The sequence below is a fragment of the Propithecus coquereli genome, unplaced genomic scaffold (genome assembly GCF_000956105.1).
Source record: "Propithecus coquereli isolate 6110/MARCELLA unplaced genomic scaffold, Pcoq_1.0 Scaffold17, whole genome shotgun sequence".
Taxonomy (NCBI): domain Eukaryota; kingdom Metazoa; phylum Chordata; class Mammalia; order Primates; family Indriidae; genus Propithecus; species Propithecus coquereli.
In genome coordinates this window covers 6,232,937-6,259,039 of record NW_012141635.1, presented here as the reverse complement: position 1 = coordinate 6,259,039, position 26,103 = coordinate 6,232,937, and the positions used below count along the sequence as shown (strand labels likewise).

General features: G+C 44.6%; 1 protein-coding gene across 2 annotated transcripts in view; it reads left to right on the top strand.

Annotated features, from left to right (window-relative positions):
* KCTD1 (potassium channel tetramerization domain containing 1) overlaps positions 1-26,103 on the top strand; it is an 86,418-nt gene that overhangs the window by 58,875 nt on the left and 1,440 nt on the right. For both annotated transcript variants that reach the window (XM_012641777.1, XM_012641776.1), the window contains exons 3-4: positions 6,167-6,311; positions 22,272-22,577. In XM_012641777.1, the coding sequence (XP_012497231.1) occupies positions 6,167-6,311; positions 22,272-22,577 (451 nt within the window). The remainder of the gene's footprint in view (positions 1-6,166; positions 6,312-22,271; positions 22,578-26,103) is intronic.

Here is a 26,103-nt window from a genome sequence, read left to right as displayed (position 1 = left end):
TCCCATAGGAGTTTGTCAGGATCTATGTAGGGACATAGTACATAATGGAACAAGAGCTGCAAGGTAAATGGAGGTGGAACCGCGTGTGTACTACTCTTCCCAGAAGACGTTTTCATTGCCCTGAGAGTTCTTATTTTCCCATGCCGTCTTATGCTCCTTCACAATTACACCAACAGTTTGAAAGTAACCTCAGAAGTCTTGGGGTGTTTCGGTTTGGTTCGGTGTAGGGTATCTTCTCAGTATACCAGTGCTTTCTCTGAACTCAACTAGACCAAGCCCCAGAGTCTCAACTTTTTGTATCCCAGCTACTAAGTAGCTACAAAACTGATAATAACCAAACCTTCCTGGGACAGTAGATAACATTAGCAAGCTCTATCAAACTATAACAATTGTACATTTCCCAATGGAAGTTGCTCGATTCTTTTTTTTAATTATAAATGAAAAGGTAGCATATTTAGTGGTCAAGAAAACAGGATTTAGAGTCAGACCTAGGTTGGAACTCAGGCTGCATCGTTTCAGAGCTGTGCTCCCTTGACCAAGTGACTTACATTCTAGGCTGGTTTCCTCCCCTGTGAAATGAGAATGAGGAAGGCCACTTCCCAGGATCGTTGTAAAGATTAAATGAGATAAAATCCAAACAGCCAGCTCACTGTTTGGCACGTAATACTATTCAGTAAGTAGTGACTAGCATTCGAGCAGTTCTCCTCCACAGATTTGAACATGACCATTCTCTGCCCATCACCCCTGGGGCAGTACAGCGGGGTTTACAGCCAGCTGTGTCTCGCCAGCTGTGCATCCTGAACGTTATGTATTTGGAACTCTGCTTCTCCATTTGTAAAATGGGAGGCTGAACCTGGTCATCCTGGAGATCCTTCATTGTTTAAGAAAGACTGCTGTGACAGCTCAAAGTGACAGAAGGACAAACTAAAAGTGTCTCAAGTTGATGACTTTGACTTGCTCATCTTTAGTCTCTCTGCTCATTCCCCTTTATACCGATTCTCAGTTGAGACTTACTTGGGGAGCTTTAAAAAAATACAGATGCCTGGGCCTCCCTCCCAACCAATCACATCAGAATATTTGGGGGTGGGGCCTGGCATCAGTATTTTTTTAAAAGCCCCCCAGGTGATTCCGCTGTGCAGCTGGGGTTTTGAACTGTGCTAATGACATAGTCAAAAGCAAGGCAAAGGAGACAGGATTTGGATAAGCCAGACGCTGCGTCTGTGGGGAGATGACAATTTCAGATATGGCATCTCGATTCTGTCTCACTTCTAAATTTGCTCTTTTACTGACTATCCCTGAGAGCATAGCCTGACATCAGTCCCCATCGCCCTTGAGACCAAGTCTAAACTCCTTGACCTGGCTTCCGATCTGGCTTCTGCTGCTCCGGCCTCGTTTTTCAGCCAGCCTGACTCTCCGCCCCAGCGGAGAGGAATCATGTGGCAGGCTTTTTCTGGCTGTGAGCCTTCCTATCTTCCCCACCCTTCTCCTTGCTTACCTAACCTCACCTCGCGCCCCTGTACTTGGCCAACTTCTCCTTGTCCTTCAGGTCTCCGATGAGCTTTCTTTCTTCCCCACCAGTCCCACAACTCAGGAGCACCTTCTGTGTACCTCGTAGCCCACTCTATACGCCCAGTGACACGCTCCATCACACTGCACTTGACCTGCCCTCCTGGCCCCACACATGGTTGAATTCCACAAAAGCAAGGACTGCATCCCCTGTGTCTGGCGTAGTGAGGCTCTGTGATTATGGGGGGGAAAGAATGAATGAATAACTGAATGATTACACAAGAAAGAAGGAAAGAGAAATTCTTAAGGAACTGAGTCACAGTAAATTAGAGAAACCAGATCCTATAAATGAATGGATACCCAAGAAAAAATGCTTAATGAATGATTCACGCTAAGCCAGGTAGATCAGATCCTTGCCCAATACTATCTTTCACTTAAGATCATTATTTAATGCACACCATGTACAGCACAGTATGCCAGGGAGAGGGGAGTCGTGGCCGGGAACCAGAGTTCCCACCAAAAGGAGCTCGGATTTCCTCCAAGATGAGGTTCAACATTATTTACTCCATAAGCAAGAGTAATCAACAGAGTGCTAACATTTAAAAAGCAAAAAAGAAGAATATACTGCAGTATCTATTGTTTTTAGTGAATCTTTAGTGAACATATTTTTAGTGAACTTTATGATCCTATTAGTTTATGAAATATTTACAGATAAAATGATATAATATTTGAGATTTATTTCAAAAAATCCCAGTGGGGTAGAGTGAGGCATAGAGGTCGAGGTGAAAGAAAATTGACCAAGAGTTGATAGCTTTTGAATCTGGGTGACAGTCATATGGGGGTTCATTATATTATTTTCTCTGCTTTGGCTGAAGTTTAAAATGGTTCAAAATGTTTTTTAAAAAATTTAACAAATATTTGTTAAAGCAATAATGATGATTCTTTAAAAATATCAAAGAAATTGTGTAAGGAGGTCTTTCTCAGCATTGCCAATGAGTGTAGAAAAAACAAAAACAAAAACCAGCCATACATCATCCGGAGCCAGCTTGGTCTTGGTCAGTTGGAAAACAGGAATGTTCTCCAAGGTTAGTAAACTGTAATCAGCTCCACATAATTTTCAGTCACCAGCGTTTACAAATCACAGCAGTTTGATTTGTAACTCCATTCACATGTCCACAAGAAATACAGCCCGTGTTGATTTTCCCCCTTGTTTGCTTGGCCAAACAATACGTTTCCACCGCACCGTCAGCCCAATCTGAAAAACCACCCTCGGACGCCATTTTACGACCATTGGCACCAAACTCGCCTTCCGCGTTGTTTTCACAACTCAAACGTTCCTCCTTTTAAAGTTGGCAGAAAGCAGCATCACTGTTTCCTTTTATGACTCCCAATGTTAGTTGCTTCAAATAGGGAGCTTTTTCTTCTCCTGAGAGAGGCCTTTCCCCTCAGTCAGGAGTGGGCCCCCGCCACCCGTGTGCCGTTCCTCTCCGGGCTGGAGCGGCCGGGCCACGGGGAACTGGGGCGTGCTGATGGCTGGCTGGGGTCCTCTCATGCCTGGCGGAGGGCAGCCCTTCCTCAGCTTCTCATCTCCCTTGGTCCTGACAGATTCTGCTGGGAGATTCCACCTCTCCCCACTGCCTTGCCTGCGCCGAGGCCGCAGCCACCTCTAGGTCACAGCCAGGCCAGCTTTTCTAGTGCTAGGCCTGGGTTCCCAACCTGCTCTTTCCTTTGCAGCTTTTTTCTACTTCACCTAAATGGGAAGTGAAGATGCATGCATGCTCAATGTCTTGTATCTGCCAGAGGTCGTTTGTGGTTTTGTTCTTTCTTTTGTGCACCCTAAAAACCATTTAAATGACACGTCCCTCCTTTTTGAAAAGGTCTATATGCAATACGCATCTGCCAGGATTGCTCCTTTTTCTCCTTAAATCCTGTTAGTGCCTGCAGTCTTCTAAGAGCAGCTTTCATAGACACTTTTGTTGGCTAGGTTGGAATACCTTCTGTTGCTGGGCGTTTTTTGAGCTCACCATGACCATGTTAAATGTTCTCATCAACCCTGATAAAAAGTTAGGGTTATTTTATAAAACAAAGTGAGACTTAATTTTTAAAAAGAAATGGAGACGGAAAAGTCGATTCATCCAGATTCCAGCTAGTAACTGGCCAAGCCTCATTCTCATTCCACACTCTTCATTCCTGATTCCTTCACTTGTTCACGCAGTATAGGTTCATCACTCATTCTGTGCCAGTGTACTTCCAAGACTAGACTTGAAAATGAGCATTTATCTAAGCATAAAAAGCATAGGATTTATTTAAGAATAAAATACCAACTTTCCATCTCTGTTTCCTAAAGTGACTTCAGATTATGGATACTGATTTATTTCAGGCCACAAAAATAATCAGTATAGGTGCTTGCATTTCATTGTAAAGTTCTTGCTTAATGAATATGATAGAAATAAAAACTCTAGACCAGAAACTTTCATTCAATAGTGGTAATTCTTTCCATTCCAGTCCTTGTTAGGGAGGCCCCTGTGGGATCAAACAGACTGTGCACAAATCCCCCAATGCTACTTAACTAGTTGGGCAAGTTACTCATCTCTTCGAGCCTGTTTCTTCATCTTTAAAATGAGGATAATGGCTTTGTTACGTATACAAAGTGCTGAGAATAGTGCAAGGCATTTGGAAAGCACTTAATTAATATAGCTCCCTTTTCTTCCCCTGTCAACTGTAAATTTATCATATTATTAACAGTGGAGAGAAAGTTTTAATAATAGGCAAACAAATCTCATACTTTCCCATCCTGCTGTCCTGGAAACACTACAAGTAAGTGACTAAGCGTATTTTAGTTTCAAGCCTATCATTTGATTAATGTGTCAATGAGAAATGAATGACTAGGTGGCATGCAGGGAAAGAATCCCAGGATGGTTGTAATCCACATCCTGGATAATCGCGGTCAATTCATGGAAAGTTGAACAAAAACACTAGCTCAGAAAAATTTATTAGATTTTAGGAGTATAACTCTTACCACAATTAGTTGCTTTCTTCTTTGCATTTACTACCTTCTGGTAGGACATGACTTTTTAAATTATCTTTAACAGAAATTCACATGCTATTCTTTTTTGGGAGGGAGTGAAGCAGCTTTCCTACTCATTTGTTGTATTTTAAAAGAGGTGAAATTATTATTGGTTTACTGTTACACTTGTCCCATTTCAATATAAGTTTAGAAAATGTATGATTTTCTAAATCATCTTCGGAGCAACAGAATGATGTTCCAGATCAGAGATAGACTTGTTATGAGATCAGCAAAAGCTTCTCATTAAAAAAAAAAATGGAGCCATTTGCCTGTCTACACTGTTAGTGAAAAGTAAAATGCACCTTTTGGTACTAGTGTGTACATTCTATTTTCTGATATGTTTGTATGTCATTAGCCAGCCCTCTACTGGTTTATAGCATAGATATGATCACTTTCTGTTGACTAACTACTGTATATTCTTTTTTTTTTTTTGAGACAGCGTCTCACTCTGTTGCCGGGGCTAGAGTGCCATGGTGTCAGCCTAGCTCACAGCAACCTCAAACTCCTCGGGTCAAGTGATCCTCCTGCCTCAGCCTTCCAAGTAGCTGGGACTATAGGCATGCACCACCATGACCAGCTAATTTTTTCTGTATATTTTTAGTTGTCCAGTTAATTTCTGTCTATTTTTTTTAGTAGAGACGGGGTCTCGCTCTTGCTCAGGCTGGTCTCAAACTCCTGAGCTCAAACGATCCTCCTGCCTCGGCCTCCCAGAGTGCTAGGATTACAGGCGTGAGCCACCACGCCAGGCATAAATACTGTATATTCTAACATTGGCAGGTTTGGCCTTCCTTAGTGGGATAAACGATGGATATCAAATGCTTTAACTGTAGCACCCTGTACAAATGTTGACTCTAAACATGGGGAAAGCATTAGGGATCCCTGTTTTTAAAAATTACCCATAGCCACTCACATCCCAGAACTAGACTACAGTTTGGCGGGGCAGGTGGGGGAGGTGGCCAAATATTTATTTTTTTGTAATAATGCCTGGCTGTTAAAAATGCTTTTGCTAAGTCTTAAGAAACTGGACTGTATATAGTCAATGGAAAACACATTCTCCTAGATGAGTGATATTTTAAATTATTCTTTTTTATAATTAAATGTAGATGTGAGCATGTAGGCATTGCTTTATTTTTAGAAAGTTTGGGATTCATGGGTGGGAAAAAGTCAGAAAACAGATTTCTTGAAAACAAAATTGCTGTTTCAGTAGAATCTGTTTAAAAGACACTTTGGAACAAAATAACATTTCTTAAGTGGCAGAGAAGGTTGTTTTAAGTAACGAGGGGAAAAGACATGCTCTTTCATTACAGTGACAGCACTTAGCCATGATCATCATACAGGAACATTTTCTTTGCAGGTGAAAGACAGTGAATGAAAGAATTTACCTGAAAGCCTGGGACTATTTTGAATTTTCTGGTCCTGAGATATTTATCAAGCAGGGACCAACACTTCTCAGAAATCCATAACTACTTAATCAGTATTTTCCTGACTGCCATCTTCAAAACTGGTACCTTGTCAGAGACACAAAACCGTAGCTCTTAGCTTTAGTGGCCAATTGATCTAATTGTCTTCACTGTTCCCTCTTTTCTATCACAGAATCGGAAGACTTTTTGATGGTACAGAACCCATTGTTTTGGACAGTCTCAAACAGCACTATTTCATTGACAGAGATGGACAGATGTTCAGATATATCTTGAATTTTCTACGAACATCAAAACTCCTCATTCCTGATGATTTCAAGGTGAGGGATCCACATTAAATTGCCAATAGCATAAATATGTGATTTGTTTTGATATGCTCCAAGAAGTATTTCTAGTTCTACGTTTTTAACATGTACCAACTCTAGTGGTACCAGACGTCTCTTTGACATGGTTGTATTGTCTTCATGAAATAGAGGGTATAGTCATTAAATTTCTACATGACCAAAGAGGATTGCTTTTTATTTAAAGAATTCAGTTATAATTCATTTGAACTAATTAAAAAGAAGTTGATTACATTCAAAGCTCATTTCTGATAAGTCTTAGAGAGCTAGAGAATCAGAGAAAACCTCCTTTGCTTGATGAAGACTTTTTATCCCAAAAGTCTACAGCAAACATGATCAGTAAAATTTTAGAATTGTTCCTTTTAGAGTTAGTAACAGGTGTCACACTGTGACATTCTCACCTTGTACTGGTAACTCTTGGCAATGGAGTTAGACAAGGAGAACAAACAGAAAGTGTTAATATTAAAAGGGAATATATGAAAATGTAATTTTTGCAGCTGATAATGTTTCTCCAAATAGAAGAGTCTAAAGAATCAACTAAATACTATTAGAACTAATAAAGAATTCGTTAAAGCAGCTAAATTCAGGATCAGTATATTATACTCAATAGCTTTTTTATAGAATAACAAGAGCCAATCATAAGATACAATAGAAAAATATACCACAACAAAGATTATAATACATAGGAACAAAACTAACGAGAAATATGCAAAACCTGATTGAGAAAACCACAAATGTCCATGTGCAAGTATAAAAGAAGAGTTGAATACATAAAGGAGCATTCTCTTTTCCCAAATGGGAAGCCTCAATATTGTGGAGGTGTCAAATTACTCTACACATTCAGTGCAAACCCACTTAAGTAATAGATTTTTTTCAAAATGAAATTTGAACCATTTGTAAAGTTTGTGTAGGAGGAAAAAAAGTAAGAATAACTACAAAATGATTGCGGGTCATAGTAGTGATGGTAAAGTGGGTGATGGTGGATGTGCCCTACCACCATCCAAACATACCACAGAGCTGTAGTGATTAAGTGCAGTTCTGTCAGAGCTGAAATATACAAACAGGTCAATGAAGAATAGAGGCCAGAGACAGATGCCTGTGCACACAGGAACTAGGTATGTTATAAAGTTGGCATTTCAGATCAGTGGGAAGAGAAAGGAAGGTCAGTAACTGGCACTGGGACGTCTGGGGAAATTGTAAAGCCAGATCCCTATCTCACATTGTAAATTCACAAAAATTCCAGAAATAAACATTAAAAGCTGCAGCTATAAAATTATTAGAAAAAGTACAAAGGAATTTCTAAAAGTATAATTTTGAGGCAGAAAGAGCCTATCGAAGCAAGACTCATTACCCAGAAAGCATCTTTTTTTAAAAAAAATGGTTGAATTAAAGATATCATATACAGGCCGGGCGCGGTGGCTCACGCCTATAATCCTAGCTCTCTGGGAGGCCGAGGCGGGCGGATTGTTTGAGCTCAGGAGTTCGAAACCAGCCTGAGCAAGAGCAAGACCCCGTCTCTACTAAAAAATAGAAAGAAATTAATTGGACAACTAAAAATATCTAGAAAAAAACCAGGCATGGTGGCGCATGCCTGTAGTCCCAGCTACTCGGGAGGCTGAGGCAGGAGGATCGCCTGAGCCCAGGAGTTTGAGGTTGCTGTGAGCTAGGATGACGCCACAGCACTCACTCTAGCCCGGGCAAAAGAGTGAGACTCTGTCTCAAAAAAAAAAAAAAAAGATATCATATACAAATAAAAGGCAAGTATCAGACTAGAAGAAATATTTGCAACAAAAGACTAATATCCACTGTAAAAGAGCTCCTAAATATCTATAAGAAACATACCAACAACCCAGTGGAAAACTTTTATAGCTATAAAACAAAATTTTCCAAAAGAAAAAAATAGGAATTGCCAATAAGCATTTGAAAAGACATTCAATCCCTAGTGTATCAAAGAAACAAAACCAAAATGAGATACTCCTTTTTATCTATTAGATTGGCAAAAATTAAAAAGATTGATAATATACAGTGTTGGGGAATACACAGCGTGGTTGGGAATAAAAATCACAAATGTTTTTGGAGGACAGTTCAGGAGTAGCTATTAAAATTTCAAATTTGCATACTCTTTGATCTAGTACTCATATATGTATTAATTTTACCTTCTAGAAATATTCATATAGATATGTAGAGATATACGTATGTCGAGCATTTATTGTAGTCATGTTTATAATAGTGAAAACTGGACACAACTAATAGAGAAAGTTCAATGATGGCCGATGATTACTATATTAAAGAATATCCATACTGTGGAATAGTTTAGGATTGTGGTAGGTTTATATCTATTGATGGGAGTGGGAAATCACCAAAATTGTATTTTTTGAAAATATTGAGTTACATAATTATATGTGTAATATGTTCCTAATTATGTGAAAAATCATGTGTATGTGCATATACAAATGCAGAGAAAAAGATCTAGAAGATAGAACTGAAATTAATAAGGGGTTCAGGGGCCTCTTATCCATCCTTTCCTTCGGGATTTTGAACAATGGGGCATGTGCCAAGGATTATTAGCCAATGGAAAAGGGAGTACAGAAGAGTTGCATCGTGCGCACATTTGTTTGACATGAAAACAACTGTATGCATTTGGCAAGAAAATGACAGAGAGAGAAATAGCTGCAGCCGGGGGGTGCACCTCCCCTCAGCCCTGGAATGAGCCTGGGGAGGTGCGGGAGCTCCCTGCTCCCCAGCCACGGGCAGCCGCCGGGGTTCTCTCACGGGTGTGCATCTCGCCATGCTGAGCGTGAGTCCAGGGTCTGAAGCCACATGACCTTGGTTTGTGGACGTGGCTTCTCAGTGCGAGTCCGCAGCTCCATCAGTGATAGAGCTTCCAGCTCAGGAAGGGAAGCATACGGAGAAGCTGTTTCTAATACGGTGCCTTCCCAGAGGATTTGCAAGGGTAATTTTCAATGTGCTGTTTTTTCTTTGCATGCCAACGTTTGAATCTCTTTCCTGCATTTTTCTTCATACCACTTTATTAATCTGAGTAAGGATTTTATCCGGGGCTTTCAGATTATAGCTGGATTAGAGAACACCACTGCAGGCCCAGGGCTGAGGTAAGGTCTCTACCTCCAGCCCTCAGTCTGAACTCAGACGTGACTGTGGAGGGAGCTGACTGGGTTAAACAGCAGCCCCGAGTCCACTTGGCCACCAGAGTCCACTTGGCCACCACCGACAGGTTGTACAGTCGAAGACAGCAGGCCCCCTTCCCACACCAGCTGCAGGTGGGACAGAGAGCGAGGGAGAGACCCCCACATGGAGACGGGAAAAGGGCTGAGTCCCTGCTTGAGCCACAGACTCCAGCAGTGACCTGTCACTAGTCTACCCTGGCGCCACCAATGTCAGGTGCCCCCTGGTCAGATCTGGACTTGCCCCTGCGGGAGAGCAAGTGAGCTCCTAGAGGGGGAGGGGCTAAAGTGTGGTCGCTGGCGGGGGCTGGGGGGGGTAAGATTTCTTACTCTCGTATTTTCCTAAAGGGAAGGCAGTAGAATTAGGAAAGGGGTGAGGAAAGATTTTTCACTTTTAGTTTAAATTTTATGATGATTATTATTATTTTTACAATGAGCACACATTTGAATATTACTTAGGTAATTAAAATAAAACAATAAACTTTTTAAAATAAAGTTGCCAAAAAAGAAGTCGAATTATCACGGCTATAGATGTGCATATTAGTAAAGAAAACAGCCATAGGATTTCATTATTTTTTTACTAAGTTATGTATTAATATAACCTGGACTTCATCAGAAAAAGGTTCAGTCAGTGCAATACTGAAATCACTTCATTGTTAGGTGATTGCATTTTCAAATGCCCGCTCAGATTCTCCGCCTGGATCGTTCATTGGCTCCTTAAATTTAAGCTGCCCCAAAATGAGCTCACCCTGCCTGTCTCCCCCTCTCTGCCGCTGCTGCCTGCACCACACTCAAAACCTGCTCCTCTTCCTTTGTATCCGATCTCAGTAAAAGATGCCAAATTCCACCTACTTGCTCAGGGCAAGAACCTGGGAGTCCTTCTGGACTTTTTCCTCTTTTTCGACTCCCACGTATCTGTCAATGTGTCTGTCATTTCACCTCCTGGATGCTTCTTGAATCAATCACTGTTTGTCCCACCTCCCTAGCCCAAGGCCCAGTAGCTCTCTCGACTACTTGGAATGGCCTCATAATTGTTCTCCCCTCTCCCAACCTCACCCCTCTTTGACCCACTCTCAGCATTGAAACCAGAAGACATTTTTGTGCGTGTGTGTGAGAGAGACAGGGTATCGCTCTGATGCCCCGACTAGCGTGCGGTGGCATGATCACAGCTCACTGCAACCACCAGCTCCTAGGCTCAAGCTGTTCTCCTGCTTCAGCCTCCTAGTAGCCGGGACTACAGGCATGTGCCACCACGCCTGGCCAATTTTTCTGTTTTTTGTAGAGACAGGTCTTGCTCTTGCTCAGGCTAGTCTCGAACTCCTGGCCTCAAGCAATCCTCCCACCTTGGCTTCCCAAAGTGCTGGGATTACATGCGTGAGCCACCTTACCCGGCCAAGAGACGTTTTTTAAATTAAGCTTTTTATTTTGACATCATTATAGATTCGCATACAGTTGTAAGAAATAACAGAGAGATCCTATGTTACCCATGTCTTACCAATAATATCTTACAAAATTATAGCATAACGCCACAACCGGGATATTGGCATTGATACAGTCAAGAACAGGACAGTTCCATCACCCCAAGGATCCCCCCTGCCCCCATTGCCCTTTATACCCACACCCACTTTCCTCTCTCCCACCCCCATCTCCCGCCCGATCTCTGCCCAGGTGACACTGTCCAAAAAGGATAATGTATCATGACTTGCTCCTGCTGGAAACTCTGCAGAGACTTCCCCTTGTTCCTGGAGCAAAGCCCTACATCCTTGTCAGAGTCCACATGGCCCCGAACACTCTGGCCCCTGCCTGCGCCACCAGCTCTTGCCCTACAGGACTTCTCTTAGGTCCTCAGACATGCCATCCTCTTGCCCCCTCAGAGCAGCCCCTCCTGTGCGTCTGTGCAGCCTCCCCTCTGCTCTTCCCCCAGCCTTTATTTACATCCAGGGCTCATCCAATTGATCACGTCCCCAGCAAGCCTGCCCAGCCTAGTCTAACATAGGTTTGCCTCTACTCCAATTCTCCGTGGTCACGCACAGTACATTTGTCACCATCTGTCTCTGTGTTCTAGCACCATATACCCAGCTGTAAGTGAGGAGTGCTTGCAGCAACAGGAGTCAGAACAGCCAGTGAACAGAGGCTTAAACTAATGATTTGTCTTTCTCGCATGAGAAGGCAGAGGTCCATGGCTGTGGGCAGAGGTGTCTGCTCAGTGATGTTAGCAAGGACCAGGACTGTTTCTGTCTTTTTGTTTTGCCATCCTCAATGTTGGCGTTCGGCCTCATGCCTGTCACCTCAGGGTCACAAGTTGACAGTCACAGTTCCAGCCATCATGTCCTCATTCAAGGCTGGAAAAAGGGGCAAAAGGCTTTTTAACTCACAGGACTCCGTCCTCATCAGAAGATCCTCTGGAAGACTTTCCCTTCATCGTTCATAGGCCAAAACTGAGCCTCCTCTCGCTTCAAAGGAGGCCGAGAAAGTGATTTTTCTTCTCTTTTTCAGCCTCTGTAGGGACAGAAACGAGCAAGGGAGAGAGGCTGGGAATAGCTGCTGGGGAAGCTCAGCACGAGCTCAGCACCTGCCACAAAGGAAGCATGTAGATATCTGTGGCAGGAGTGAATGAATGTGTGGATGGATAAATAGATGAATGGACTGAATCACATTCAAACCTGACTCTGGTTCATATCAGTTAAACTAAAACCTGGTCGTATACTTTCTTGTATTTCAACGCTGGGTATTTTGTGTATATATCTTGACTTCCTTGCTCTATGGTAAGGTTCTTGTAGGCAGGGACATTTTTATGTTTTTCTAAAGGACATTGTGTGCTGGGCACACCATTATTGCTTAGTATTAATTAATTTAAATACAACAGAAAAGGGTCAAAAGAGCTACAGGAGGCCAGAAGCTAAATAGAAGTAGGCAATGTACTTCTCTTTAAAATCATATAGGACTTAATATAAAATATAAAACAGGTATGTATGTAATATCATCATCCTATGCTACTTGTCAGAGTAATATATTAATTTATAATTCCCATTATTTAAAGGGTTGCAAACGCCAGGGAATCACAAAAGAATAAATTGGGGTAATAGCCATTCATTTTTAGTTGCAATATGTTCCAGAAACTGAACTAGGTATTTTAAGCACATACTTTGGTTTAACTCTCAGCACATGAACCTACATGGCAGGCATTATGTTTCCTCCAAGAGCATTCAGGTTAGATGCTGGGGAGGGAAAAACTTCATCATGGAGTTCAGCGGTGGCGATTTCTTAGGATCTTCACTTGAAGACTCAGTCACTTCTGCGTAGGATTGGGACATTCGCTTCTGCACACCTTCCCAGAGCCCTCAGAGACCTGCTATTCATCAATTATAAATACAGAGCACACCCTTTAATTGGCTAGGGATTTAGCTGTAGCCCACGCTTGGGGAAAAAAAACAAAAGCATGTCAAATGAAACTCACGTGTACCAGAGCCTTGAAACCCTTCCCGCAGAACCTCTGGGCGACCGGCCATAAATTACAGTACAGGGTGTTCTGGAGCCTGGGAGGGGCAGCAGAAGTGACTGGAAGCTGAGTGGTCATTCCACTCTAGTGGCCGAGGATGGAATTGCACTTGCCGCAGCAGTTCGGTTTATGCGAACCCCAAATACAGGCACACATCGGAGCTTCCGTCTGCATGTCCTAAACAGCACTGTAGCTGCTTTCTTCCTTGTCAGAGATTTGCGCCTGACCCTGGAAAAGGGACACAGTTTTTCTGCATGTGAAGAGAATCCCTTCTACTGAGTGTGCCGGGGAGAGCGTTTATTGATAACCTGCTTCTCTGTCTAGCCAGTTAATGCTGGGTGAGCAAGTGCATGAAATCTTGAAATCACAGCATCCTACATCCCTTAAAATCTCGTTCCACAAATGTGCCATCTGAGCTAGATGCCCATTTAACCATTTAGATAATTTCATATTTCAGAACAGCATTTAAGTGGCAGCTGCTTGTGCCCTGGTTCCCACTGAAAGCTGCTGGAATCTGTTCTCTGGATAAGTGATTGCAGAACTTCTCTGCAGTGTTTTATTGTGGATGTATCTGTCCCTCTTCCCTTAGCTTTTCCCTCCCCCAGTTATACTAACTTGTTCGTTGTTGCTTTATTCTCTGCATATGAACACGCACGTACACACACACACGTGGTTGCAATTCCCAGTACACCAGGAGTCTAGAACTTTGGTCTTTTTTAAAAGGGAACCATAAAAATCTCCCTCTCTGTCTCTCTCTCTCTCTCTCTCTCTCTCTCTCTCTCTCTCCCCCCCGTCTCTCTCTCTCTAGCTTTTAATTTTAACATCTTTGGTGAGTGTCCCCATGTTGCTAACATCTTTTGTGGTCTCTGTATGAATGGCTACCATTCCTAGACAGAGACAAATTTGCTAGCAGGCAGCCCCCAATTTACCTATCTCTGGATATGTTCAAAAGGCTATTGGTTATTTTTAATAAAGTTTTACTATTATCGAAGAAGTACATGAACATTGTAGAAAATTTGAAAATATGGACAAACCAAAAAAAAAATCTAAACAGTGGCCTTCCAGATCTTTTTCTGTGCTTAATTTGGACAATAATCTCTACCTTTCTATTTTACAAAAATTTTATTTCCTTTAATATCACAACCATATTCGAATTTCCCTCCTTGACCCCAAAATGTTCTTTACAGGAGGTTTTTCCTAGACAGGGTCTGACCACATATTGAATTAGGTTATGTCCTTTAAGCCTTTTATTATCTGGCATGATTCCTTATTATATGATCCTGACTTGCTGAAGAGACTGGACAGTTGTCCTATAAAATGTCCCACCATCTATATTTGTCCGGTTGTCTTGTCATACATAGTTTCACTCAAATTAGCTGAGTGTGGTGGTGCATACCTGTAGTCCTAGCTACTAGGGAGGTTGAGGAGGGAGGATCGCTTGAGCCCAGGAGTTGGAGGCTGCAGTGAGCTACGATTGCACCACTGCCCTCCAGCCTGGGCAACAGAGCAAGACTTTGTCTCAAAAAGAAAAAAAGAAAAGAAAGGAAAAAAAGGAGATAACTCATTAATCTATCCCCTGATTTCCTATAAACTGGAAGTTGTATCTAAAGTCCTAATGGGTTTAAGTTAGACATTTTTGGGAGAATACATCTCCAATGATGTCGTATACCCGTATTACATCATGTTAGCAAACATGTGAACCACCATTAATGATGTTAAGACTGACCATTCCATCAGGGTGGGTTGCATGTTCCCTAGGTTGTAACAGAAACAATCTCTGTCAAGCTCAGAGTTTCTCAGTCTTGGCACTATTGACGTTTTGGGCCAAGTGATTCTTCGTGGTGTGGTGGCTGTCCTGTGCAATGTAGGGCTTTCGGCAGCATCCTGGCCTCTGCCCACTAAATACCAGCAGCACCTCCTTCCCAGTTGCAACAGCCAAGATTGTCTCCAGACACTGCTAAGTGCCCTCTAGTGTCAAAATCACTCCCACTTGAGAACCAGTAGCCTAGCTTAAGGAAAAAAGAAAGGGAGTATTTATGGGAAGTGGTTACTAGTTTATCTCATAGAATTGATGGGAGCTTCTCGCAGGGGTGAACACCGGGACAGCCCTCAGGCCTCGGCTGCAGCAGTGGTCGCTAACATGGCTCTGCCCCAGCCATGCCCAGGGCCCCCTCCCCCTCCTTGCTCCTGCAGAGACACCATCTGATTGGCTCATCTGACTCCGATGCCTGCTCTTTAGCCAATCTTCCGTGGCCACACAGACGTGGCTTCTACACACTCACCCCTGTGGGCAGAACTTTCTCCGGGAAGGCAGAGTGGCAAGCTGGGTAGGCCCCCAAGGAGTTTATTTTCTGGTACCTACAGGGGTGTCCACTCAGGACACACTCCAGCCCACAGTCTCAGCGGCTGTCACCTAGGACTGTCCTCCTTGGTCCGTCCTCCTTGGTCCAGACACTGTTGCTGCCTGGCACTGCTGCCCGTGCCCACTTCTCTCCTCCCTAGGATGTTCCCGCCAAGGCAGCACTGGAAGGAGGGCACCAGCTCCGGCCCAGAGCATCTCAGGTCACCTCTCTGGCCCCTGCCGTCACCACACCCTCAACGTCGGGCCTGGCCGCTATAGCGCAGTGTCCATATGACTTGGCGAGCCAAGATGTTGCTTCAGAACGCAGATGGATCCGCCTTCGGTCCTGCCATGGGCACCCTGACATTGTCACCTGTGTGTACCTGAGTCTTTCTATATGAGGTCTGCAGGATGGGGAGTGCAGCCAGTGGCAGGGCATAGAAGGGACCTTTGCTGCTGCTCTCATTTCCTTTGGTAGCCATCAGGATAAACCGTAGGCTGCGTATCCTTGCCCCAGAAAAACAAGTGTAGCTGGGAGAAGCTGTCCAGGGTCAGTGCCCCTGGACAGGGGAGGGGACCTCTTGGCAAGAAGTATCAAATGGCAGGAGGGGAAAAGGAGCAAGTGGGCAAGTCTCTCCAGGCTTTGAAGAAAAGAAAGAATGAAAGCCCAAAGAAGTATTGCGAGCCAGGGCAGTTACGAGCTTTAGAGGCCTCAAACACTGAAAAAACTGTGGTAGTTATCCCACCTCCCCACAGAAATAAATAAATAAATCTTTAAAATCAAAGGAAAGTAAGCCCTGCAGAGATCTGTCTTTTCCTAGGATGACTACTGTGTAGATGCTATCTTGGAAACGTAAAATATAAAATCCTCTCATTTCCCCTCATTCTCTTAGCACCCCTGCTTTGCTGGTGGTACCCCTGATACACAGGTCCCCTGCCTACTGGGGGCCATGCACTGCCTGAGGGGCCCGAGAGCAGGGCCCCACTCTCCTGAGCGTGGGCATGAGAAGAGCTGCCAGGGCTCCTGGGAGGTACTGGGGGCCTTCCCCAGAGGAAAGGCCTCTGTGCCCACGGCGCCTCCCGTGGCATGTGCCACATAAACAGATTTTTAAATGAAGGGGTGAGTGGTTGAGTTGCCCTTTGAGTGTGAGGAGCTGTCAACTACTCTGTAAAACCTCAGGTACAGCAGGAGTTAAATAAGCCTTGGAGCTGTTTCGTGGAGCAGTAAGCGCTGAGCAGTAAGCTGAGTAGCGGCCCCCAAGTCCCAATCCCCAGGACATGCGTATGTGTCACCTTATATGGCAAAAAGGACTTTGCAGGTGTGACTAAGTTAAGGGTCTTGAGATGGGGAGATTATCTTGGGTAATCCAGGGGCGCTGTGTAATCACAGGGTCCTTGGAAGAGGGGGAGACGAGGGTGGGAGTTAGAGACGGCTAAGTGTGGAAGGAAGTGATGTGATTCCTGGCCACGAGCCAAGGGATCCTGGCAGCCTCTGGAAGGCAAAAGCCAAGGATTTGTCCCTGGAGGCTCCAGAGGGAAGGCAGCCCTGCCAGCACCTGGATTTCATGCCAGCAAGATCCATTTCAGACTTCTGACCTCAAGAACTGTATGAAAATAAACGTGTGTTGTTTTAAGCCACCAAGTTTGTGGTAATTTCTTACAGCAGCAGTAGGAAACTGATACACTATATATATCATTTTCCTCCCTCTAGAGAAAATATGTTCTGAATTCCAACTGTTTAATCAAGAAATAAGTTTTGAATGTGTTCGCATTTTGGAGTCCACCCATATTTACCTTCTCAGCCTACATGCCTGTCTTCAGGGTCTTAGGGAAGCTCGTCTTTAAAATGAGATCTTCATCTTTCCGTCTCAAAAAAATCATTGTAAATCTCAAAAAAAATTATTTTAAAAACATGTATTCTAGGATTTTAAAATCATTTAGACATGATAGTAGGTCTGGAACCAGTTTTCCTTTAACTGGTTATTGGGGCTAAGCCAGAAATACGGGCGACACTTTCCAATCAGAGCAGATAAAGAGGACGTAGGAGCAGCGGAGACCAGTGACAGCAGCTGGCACACTCTTGAGTTGCTTTGCTGAGAGCGCGTCGTTCAGAAGGGATGAAAGGTGGGTGCTCTGGATTCGTTTCCTTCAGAAGAGCTAGTGTCAAGCCTGCTGCTCCCCCATAAACTCCTGCCTGTTTCCACCAAGTACCTCGAAAACAAGAGCCCGCGTCATCTGGGGTTTGTAAAAGCCAAAGAAAGGACATTGTCAGACCAGAACCGAGGCCTCAGGCCAGAGAATCGAAAAGGAAACAGGCTAAACTTTAAAAAACACGGGATTTAGATAATAAAATTAAATGATCCTGCTTAAGGAAGGAAAGGAGGCGGCTAGCGAAAGCAGCCGACGGGACTGGCTGCTTGGCTGGGAGTTCGCTGATGAGCCGAGGCTGGGCGGGGGCATTAGGAAGTGGAGCAAGACACTATAAAGGGGCCTGCCAAGAAAACGAATGGCCGGCGTGAGCCCCCCGTGGAGAAAATGGTAACAATGAGAAGGACCTTTTCCGTTCTCGGGCCAGCTGACGCTTAGAGGCAAGTCAGCGTGGGGAGCCCTCGGCCGAGCAACACCCACGTGTGCTCAGCTGTCCTCTGCCGTCTGCTCCCCCAGCACACACAGCAGCTCCCGCCTGGAAGCCGGATGGAACAGCACAGGAAAGGAGAAAACGGAGCCTGGATCGTCGAAAGAGTGAAAGAATACCTGGCGGCTTAAAGCAGTTCAAGGCTAAGCCCATGAGACTATCTCCCAGGCGCAGGGTGGCCTTCAGGGAAGCCCTTCTAAGCCTTCACTTAAAAAACCCCAGCGGGATCCTTGAGATCCAGAAGTCTAAAAAGGACCGTTGTTTCCCTAATTTTCCAAGAGCGGATAACGATCCATTTGAGCAACATTACATTGGAAGGCGCTCTGTCCATCCATGGCCAGACTTCAGGGTGGATTCTTAAACACGTGGTTTGTGAACTTAGAGGAAAAACAGATGGTGAGGACTCAGAGGCAGCATAGGGGGGACTTCTACCCCCAAGTCCTGTTGGCCTCAGTCCCTTTGGGTTATAACAGACAAAATGGTAGATCAGGGCTTCGGCATGAACATGAACTCATAGAACATTTTACAGAGAGGAAGCTGGAGCCCTGAGCAGTTAAGGAGAATCCCTCGTCAGGACAGACTTGGGGCCCTCCCAGAACTGCAGCCTTCCCCTCCATGTCCCGCCCAAACGTGAGGCACAGTATTTCAACAAGACACCTAGCAAGTGCCACAGTTGTGGGCTGGATGGTCTTAGAATTACAGGTTTTATAACTGCTTGAATGGCCAAAATCAGAGTCTTACTTCCTTACCTGATCATCAGCCTGAACAAGGGGCCAAGCATAGCCATGTCCTCTCAGTCCTTTAAGAAATGATTCACATATAGAAACAGAACAGCCAGTTCAAAGTGATGCAGAAATGAGAGGGAGACCTAGAGCAGTGAGTGAGAGAATCCAGGTTTTCTCAATAAGTTGGAACAAATTCAGAACCTACAGTGTGAAAGTTAAAGGGAACAACTAAAAAAGGATTTAAAATTTTTCACAAATGCTGAATGAGAAAGGCCTAGCTCTGGCCAGGTGCAGTGGCTCACACCTGTAATTCCAGCACTTTCGGAGGTCAAGGTAGAAGGATTGTTTGAGGCCAGGAGTTTGAGACCAGCCTGAGCAGGAGCAAAACCCCATCTCTACAAAAAATTAGCAAAATTAGCCAGGCGCAGTGGCACGTGCCTGTAGTCCTCACTACTCAGGAAACTGAGGCAGGAGGATCCCTTGAGCCCAGGAGTTTGAGGCTGCAGTGAGCTGTGATGATGCCACTGCACTCCAACCTGGGCAACAGAGCAAGATCCTGTCTCAAAAAGAAAAGCAAAAAAAACAGACCTAGCTCATGGCTCCTCTTGTGAAAAAGGTATAGGGATTTCACTATAAGCAAAATGTGAACTAATAGAGTCACGGGACTGCTAAGAAAGATAACAGGGCCCACACTGTGTGGTAGGCAGAATAATGCCCCCGCAAAGATGTCCACGTCCTAATTCCTGGAAGCGATGAATATGTCACCTTACGTGGCAGAAAGGACTTTGCAGATGGAGTTAAGGATCTTGAGATGGAGAGATTATCCTGGGATTTCTGGGTGTGCTCAGGGTAATGACAAGGCTCCTTACAAGTGAAAGGGAGAGGCGGGGTGGGGAGTGAGGGAAATGTGACAACAGAAGCAGGAACAGGAATGACGCCAGACCAGGACCAGGGACTGTGGGCAGCCTCTGGAAGCCGGGAAAGGCAAGGAAGTGGGTTCTCCTCCAGAGCCTCCAGATTAAACACAGCGTTGGTGACCCATTTTTAGACTTTGGACTTTCTCCTATGACCAGAACGACAAGAGGATAAATTTGTGTAGTTTTAAGCCGCTAAATTTGTGGAAATTGTTACAGCAGCAATAGGAAACTAGTACAGGCTGCATTAATAGTTGTTAGTGTCTGGCCAAACTGAGGTGGTACAAGGCACTTATTAGAACACGTCTCAAATGTCAGGTTCGCTTCTGGTTTAGGTTGTAGGAAGGAAGCATGTTGACAAAGTCAAGTACACAGGGGCTGTTGAAAAACACCTCAGAGTCATAACAAATGAGAAAGAGCTGAAAAGATTGGGTATTTTCAGCCTGAGAAATATTAAGACAAAACAGTTGTCCTCAAATATTTGAAGGGTTAATGTGTCAATGAGAGATTAAAATCACTGAAACCCCAGAGAGCAGAATTAGAACAATTAAGTTGGTATTACAGGGAAATTCAGGTCTTTCTAATGATACAGTTACAACATTCAGATTTGCCAACAAAGTAAATTCTGTGCCTTCTTAGGTAGTAAGCTTCCCGTGGCTGGAAGCATTCAATCAGAGGCTGAATGGTCACTATTCGGTGTGGTTAGAAAGGATTCCTGCACAGGGTCAGGGTTAGTGAAGAAGGCTGCGTTAAGCACCTTTACTCTAGGATCTGAAGACTCTATGGCTCTAGAAAGACAAGGCGTATTTTCACCAGAGTCCAGATCCTTCCTTGTGCTAAAATTTGTAATTAAATCTCACAGGAAAATAAAAAGCAGTAGCAGAATTTCTTGCTTTTATTGCCTGTGTAACTCTCAGTGCTGTTTTTAAAACAGCTCTCCTTGAGAGCTGTCATGTTGATAAGTAAGTGAAGTATTTAGGTCAGCATCTCACAGTTGGTGTAATGCAAAGACGGCAAAGCTCCGTGGTGGGACCCCGGCTAGACCCGCAGGCACCTGCCGAGTCTCCCCACTCACACCCCTCGGGCTGGGCTGCGGGCCCCAGTTCTGCCCTGTCTTAGGAGTGGCCACACCTCAGCCTAGTTCTCAACTCCTCATGGCAAAACAGGCTCTCCTATGGGGCAGGAGGCTGGGCAGGTAGGAACATGTGCAAGGAAGATTATCAGAGCAGTGGGTTCCTTCCTTGTGACAACCAAGACTCCTGTAGTCACGGAGTTGCCGAGAGAAGGACCGAATATAGAGGCAGCCCATTCTAAGGTGAGCATCAGTGACAGCATCTTCCGCCCGGCCCAAGTTTCCCAATGCAGAGCGTGGATTTCCCAGCTAGAGGTCCCTGAGTACTCTCCTCTCTCCCTCTCCGTTCTGTTTTCTCTGGAAGCCTTGAATAATGCTGCTGCTGCTACTTGATTTGGAAAAGAAAGAGCAAAGTGCAAAATAAAAATAGTTCTTCCCTGGTCACCCTGCTCCATCCCCTCCCTGCAGTAGGGGCCTCCCGGAGGCACCCAGCACCTGCTGCCAGCGCCGGCCCATGGAGGAAGGCGGAAAGGCCTGTGTCGGTTGATTAAAACGTGCTCAGTCAACGTGTCTGGACAAGTATCCACTTATCTCACACCCAGAAATGATTGTGGCCATAGCTACGTTTAGACATAATATTGACCTGCTTGTTAACATCATCTCCCAGTTGCTGCCTCTCCCTCAGTCTCCTTTGTCTTCCCATTCAGAGGCTTCTGTGTGTTTTAATTCCTGTTTGTTAGATTTCTGTTTTAATTCAATAGATTTTTTTTTAAGGCTAGAGAAGAAGAACCATGCCTACGGACTGGGTGACCATGCTTTCAGAAACGGACTAGTTAGTTTCTGTATCTTGCAGAAGTCGAGGCCTGACATTGTTTGCCTCTCTGACTTCGTGATGACACCGCCAACAAGTGGTGGAGGGTCGTACATTAGCCTAACAAATCTCCATCGGCCTCCTGCAAACCATCACAGATCCACACCCCAATTCAAGTGAAAGCGGGTGCTTGCCCGCCAGGCGCCCAACCCCAACTGTCTCCAGCCCCCCTTCTGCCATCTTGCTGCCCACACCCTCCTGTGGCGAGTTCTAGAGCCGCCATCAAGGGGGACCTGGAGTGTGGGCTTCTGGTGAAGGGTGCACGTTGGCACACTTGTGCCTCACCTTAAGGCATGTGTTCCATCTGAGAGGACAGCAATGGGATTCCCACCAATAAAATCAAACTTAAACTACCCAGAGGCATTTTTCTACGAAAAAAGACAAGTTTGGGGTGAATCCTTTCACATCTCAGTTTTCTCATCTGCAAAATGGGGTAATAATGGTTCCTAATTCACTGGACAGCGATGAGGGTTACGAGACTTAGCTCTATATGAGTTATATAAGCTCCTTTTATCCCCTCAGTTCCTTTTGTCATCAGTGATGAATGAATGCAAATTGAGCCTTCACAAACACCTGCGCGAGCAGTGCACACCCAGATTTGATTATTGAAATAGCAGAGATGAAAAAAACCACCTCTTAAATGTGGACATGTTCAGTACTTTATATTTTGCACTGTGAAATACCCTTTTATTTTTTTCAGGACTACACTTTGTTATATGAAGAGGCAAAATATTTTCAGCTTCAGCCCATGTTGTTGGAGATGGAAAGATGGAAGCAGGACAGAGAAACGGGTCGCTTTTCCAGGCCTTGTGAGTGCCTCGTGGTGCGTGTGGCCCCGGACCTCGGAGAAAGGATCACACTCAGCGGTGACAAATCCTTGATAGAAGAAGTGTTTCCAGAGATAGGTGACGTGATGTGTAACTCTGTCAACGCCGGCTGGAATCACGACTCAACGCACGTCATCAGGTTTCCACTCAATGGCTACTGTCACCTCAACTCAGTCCAGGTACAGTGTTGCCATGCACCGTGTGACATCGAATGTCACTCTGCCACTGTTACTTACCCTTGGCTTCATGTAGTGCCTTTCCTTCAAGACCTGAGAAAGTCACTTGGTAAGACTTCCGTGGGTAGGTGATTCATCACCCCTCTACGGCATCCATTCAGTCACTGCACAGATCTTTATGGGACCCCTGCAACTGTGCCAGGTGCTGAGATGAGCACCAGAGACACAGAAAAGAACAAGACAGCTGGGCGCAGTGGCACGCACCTGTAGTCCCAGCCACTCAGGAGGCCAAGGCGGGAGGATCACTTGAGCCCAGGAGTTTGAGGTTGCAGTGAGCTAGGATGACACCACTGCACTCTAGCCTGGGTGACAGAGCGAGATTCTGTCTCAAAAAAATATATGTGTGTGTGTGTGTGTGTGTGTGTGTATGTATATTGCTCAGGTAGTGGTAAGAGGATATTTGGGGTAGAGTATTCCAGGCAGAGGGGTGGGCGATCTCTGCAGACCTGAGGTGGAGGTGTGCTTGGCCTCTCTATGACTGTCAGGAAAGCCAGCATAGCTTGAAGAAGTGAGTCAGGGAGAGAGAGCGCTAGGACATGAGGCCAGCAGAGCCCAGAGACAGGTCGTGACGATCCTTGTAGGGCTCCAGGATTGATTTGGTTTCTTTCAGTTTTGGTTCATTTGCCTATGTGAGTTGAGTGGAAAGCCATTGGAGGATTTTAAGCAAAAGAGTGACCCAACAAAAATCGTATTTTACAATGAATATTCCAGCAGCAGGTGGAACATAGGAGAAGGAAGGAGACCAGTTAGAAAACACAGTTCCGGCAGGAGTCGTGAAGCGTCCAACCCTGAGTGTCTCGAACGGAGAGCTAACGCGGCTCTCTGGCGACGGCTGTGGGTTGTAGGACCTGAGCCCAGGCTGACTAAGATGTTTGGTGGAGGAACTGGATGAGTGGAATCGCCATTTCCTGAGATGGAGAAGTCTGTGGGAGCAGGAGACTTGGGCGTGGATTTCAGCGCGTGAGGGCCCGGTGCCCTGCGTGTCGGGTGCTGGTGTGCGGTGTCATCCTCTTAGCTGACATTGCCAGGCACCAACTCTGCCCTGCCCTGGGCTACGGCCTGAACATGCAGCATCTTCCTATAACAACCCGGACAGGTAATCGCTGCTAATCCCCTGTCTTGCTGATGAGAAAACAGAGGCACACCTGGGTCTCGACTCCAGCTCTGCGTGACACAAAACTATTTGAAGTCCATGGAATGAGGGGTTTTCTCCCCCTCTTTTTAATTGTAATATTTCACCAACAAAACCTTTCCCAAAGTGCAAAGACTAGAAACACCCACTATACGACGCCGCCTCTTGGGGACTGTTCCACAGCTATTTGTAATTTTAAAAATTTGTGAACCGATGTCTGAGAGCAGAATAGCAGAAAACTCTGGCAGAAAATGACCCCTAAGCATGCTAGAGGAAGGTACACACACGCTCCCAGACAGCGAGCAGGGACATTCGCATTCTCACTTGTGCGGATGGCGCCCCCTGGAGGTGTGTGGCACTCCCACACTGCCCTGCTCCAGAGTCCCTGAGCCTCTGCTGTTTAAAAAGCCTCTAAAGCCCAGAAAGCCTGTCCTTCCCCACATACACACCCTGTCCTGCCCAGGCGCTCACCGGAGCAGAGGAAAGGGCAGAACCATTTAGAGCTGGGCGGGGAAGGTGGGCCCCACTCCCCCGGCCGGTGAGTAATTACCATCAGTTCATTCGCTTGCCACATTTCCCACATCAGATGTGCAGATCTGCACCTGGATTAACGTGCTTGTCCGACACAGCCCTGACCCACTCTTGCTTCCTGGGGCCTGTAGCCCCACAGAGACTTTGGAATAAGACATGTGACACCTGACAGCCCACTGAGTGGTTTTAACATTCCCAAATGATCACTCCATTCCAGGGACTTTGCTATTAACACGTTGATGTTTAAAAGGTAATGGCTTCATAAGCTATTTGCATTACATTGAAATAAGCTTTTGACCACATCCAAGGTAACACTGGATCATACTGAGTAATTATCATACTATGCCTGTCAGACCCCCAGGGAGGAAGAGCTAAGATTTCCTTATATTAGCAGTTTGGCGACCTTAACCACACTGAAAGAAAACAGACATCACAGTTAGGTTCGTTATTGTTCACGGCTTCCTCACCTTGTATTTCCTCTCCTAATCAGGGCAAAAACTCCTTTCCAGTGCAGTGGTTTGGCCAGGCAGACTGGGGTGCTTCTTGCTGACAAGCTACCTTCCTGCCTCTACTGGAAATTCTTGGAGTGAGCTGTTCTTTGTCTTTTTATTTACCTGCCACCAAAGCACATCTTGCTGTTGAACTTAGGGATTGTTTTCTTCATCCTGTCTTTGTGCTGACTGGTACGTGTATGTGCTGTGAATTCACCTACAGAAATAGAACACTGCAGGGTAGAATGTTAATTTTGTTCTTATAAAGACTTCTTTTTTTTTTAATTTGCCAATATATTTGAGTTTTTAATTTTTAGAAAACACACTCTCTTATTTTCCAACCTCATCTAGTAGGCTGTTTTGCAAGGTAGCAGATTATATTACATATAGAAGTAAACGACTGGCCAGGCAAGGTAGCTTGCACCTGTAATCCCAGCACATTGGGAGGCCGAGGTGGGAGGATTGCTTGAGGCCAGGAGTTTGAGGCTGCAGTGAGCTATGATCACATCAGCACTCCAGCAGCCTGGGTGACAGAGTGAGACTTTGTCTTAAAAAAAAAAAAAAAAAATTAGATAACTAAAAATTATTAAAAATAATCTTAGTGGTAACTAAAATTAATAGTTAAAAAAAACAGTAAGGGTTCACTTATATTGACTACATTTTGAGAGTTATTTCGTAACATTTCATTTCCTTCCAAAAAAAGTTTGTAGTAGGCATTTTTTCAAAGTTATAATTGAGTCATCTTGCTTTTAGAGCGGTGTAGAAGTGATGTAATTATGTTTAGAACTCTGGCAGGGAACATTTGCAAGTCTGATGTTTATTGGATTTCTAAAGAAAAAGAGTGCCTAGGTCAGTTTCCTGTATTTTTGCCTGTCTAAGAGGTGCAGGTACTGTTTCCTGCTTTTAAGAGTGTCAGACATGTACGAACAAACCCGGAGATCTTTCTGGCATTAGGTGTTTGATTTCAAAATTGAGGAGTAGATTCTATGGCTTATGTTTATATGAGAAGTTTAGAATATCTTTATTTTGGATATATTTTCTAATACATAGTCATTGCATTTATTCTTGACTCCTTAAATGCATGCAAGGAGGACATAGAATAAATCTGTTTCAAATGCCACAAACTTGTAGAAAAACCTCCACTGTCTTCAGTAGCCTATTTGTTCTGCTGTTGAAATTACATCAGTCTCCCAAGGTGAAATATAGAATATTCATTCTGTATTGGGAAACTTGAACAATAGCAGGGTTGAGAGTACAAGTGAATCACTGGCAAAGTAAATTCAGATATCATTGTCTTTTCATATCCTTTATCATC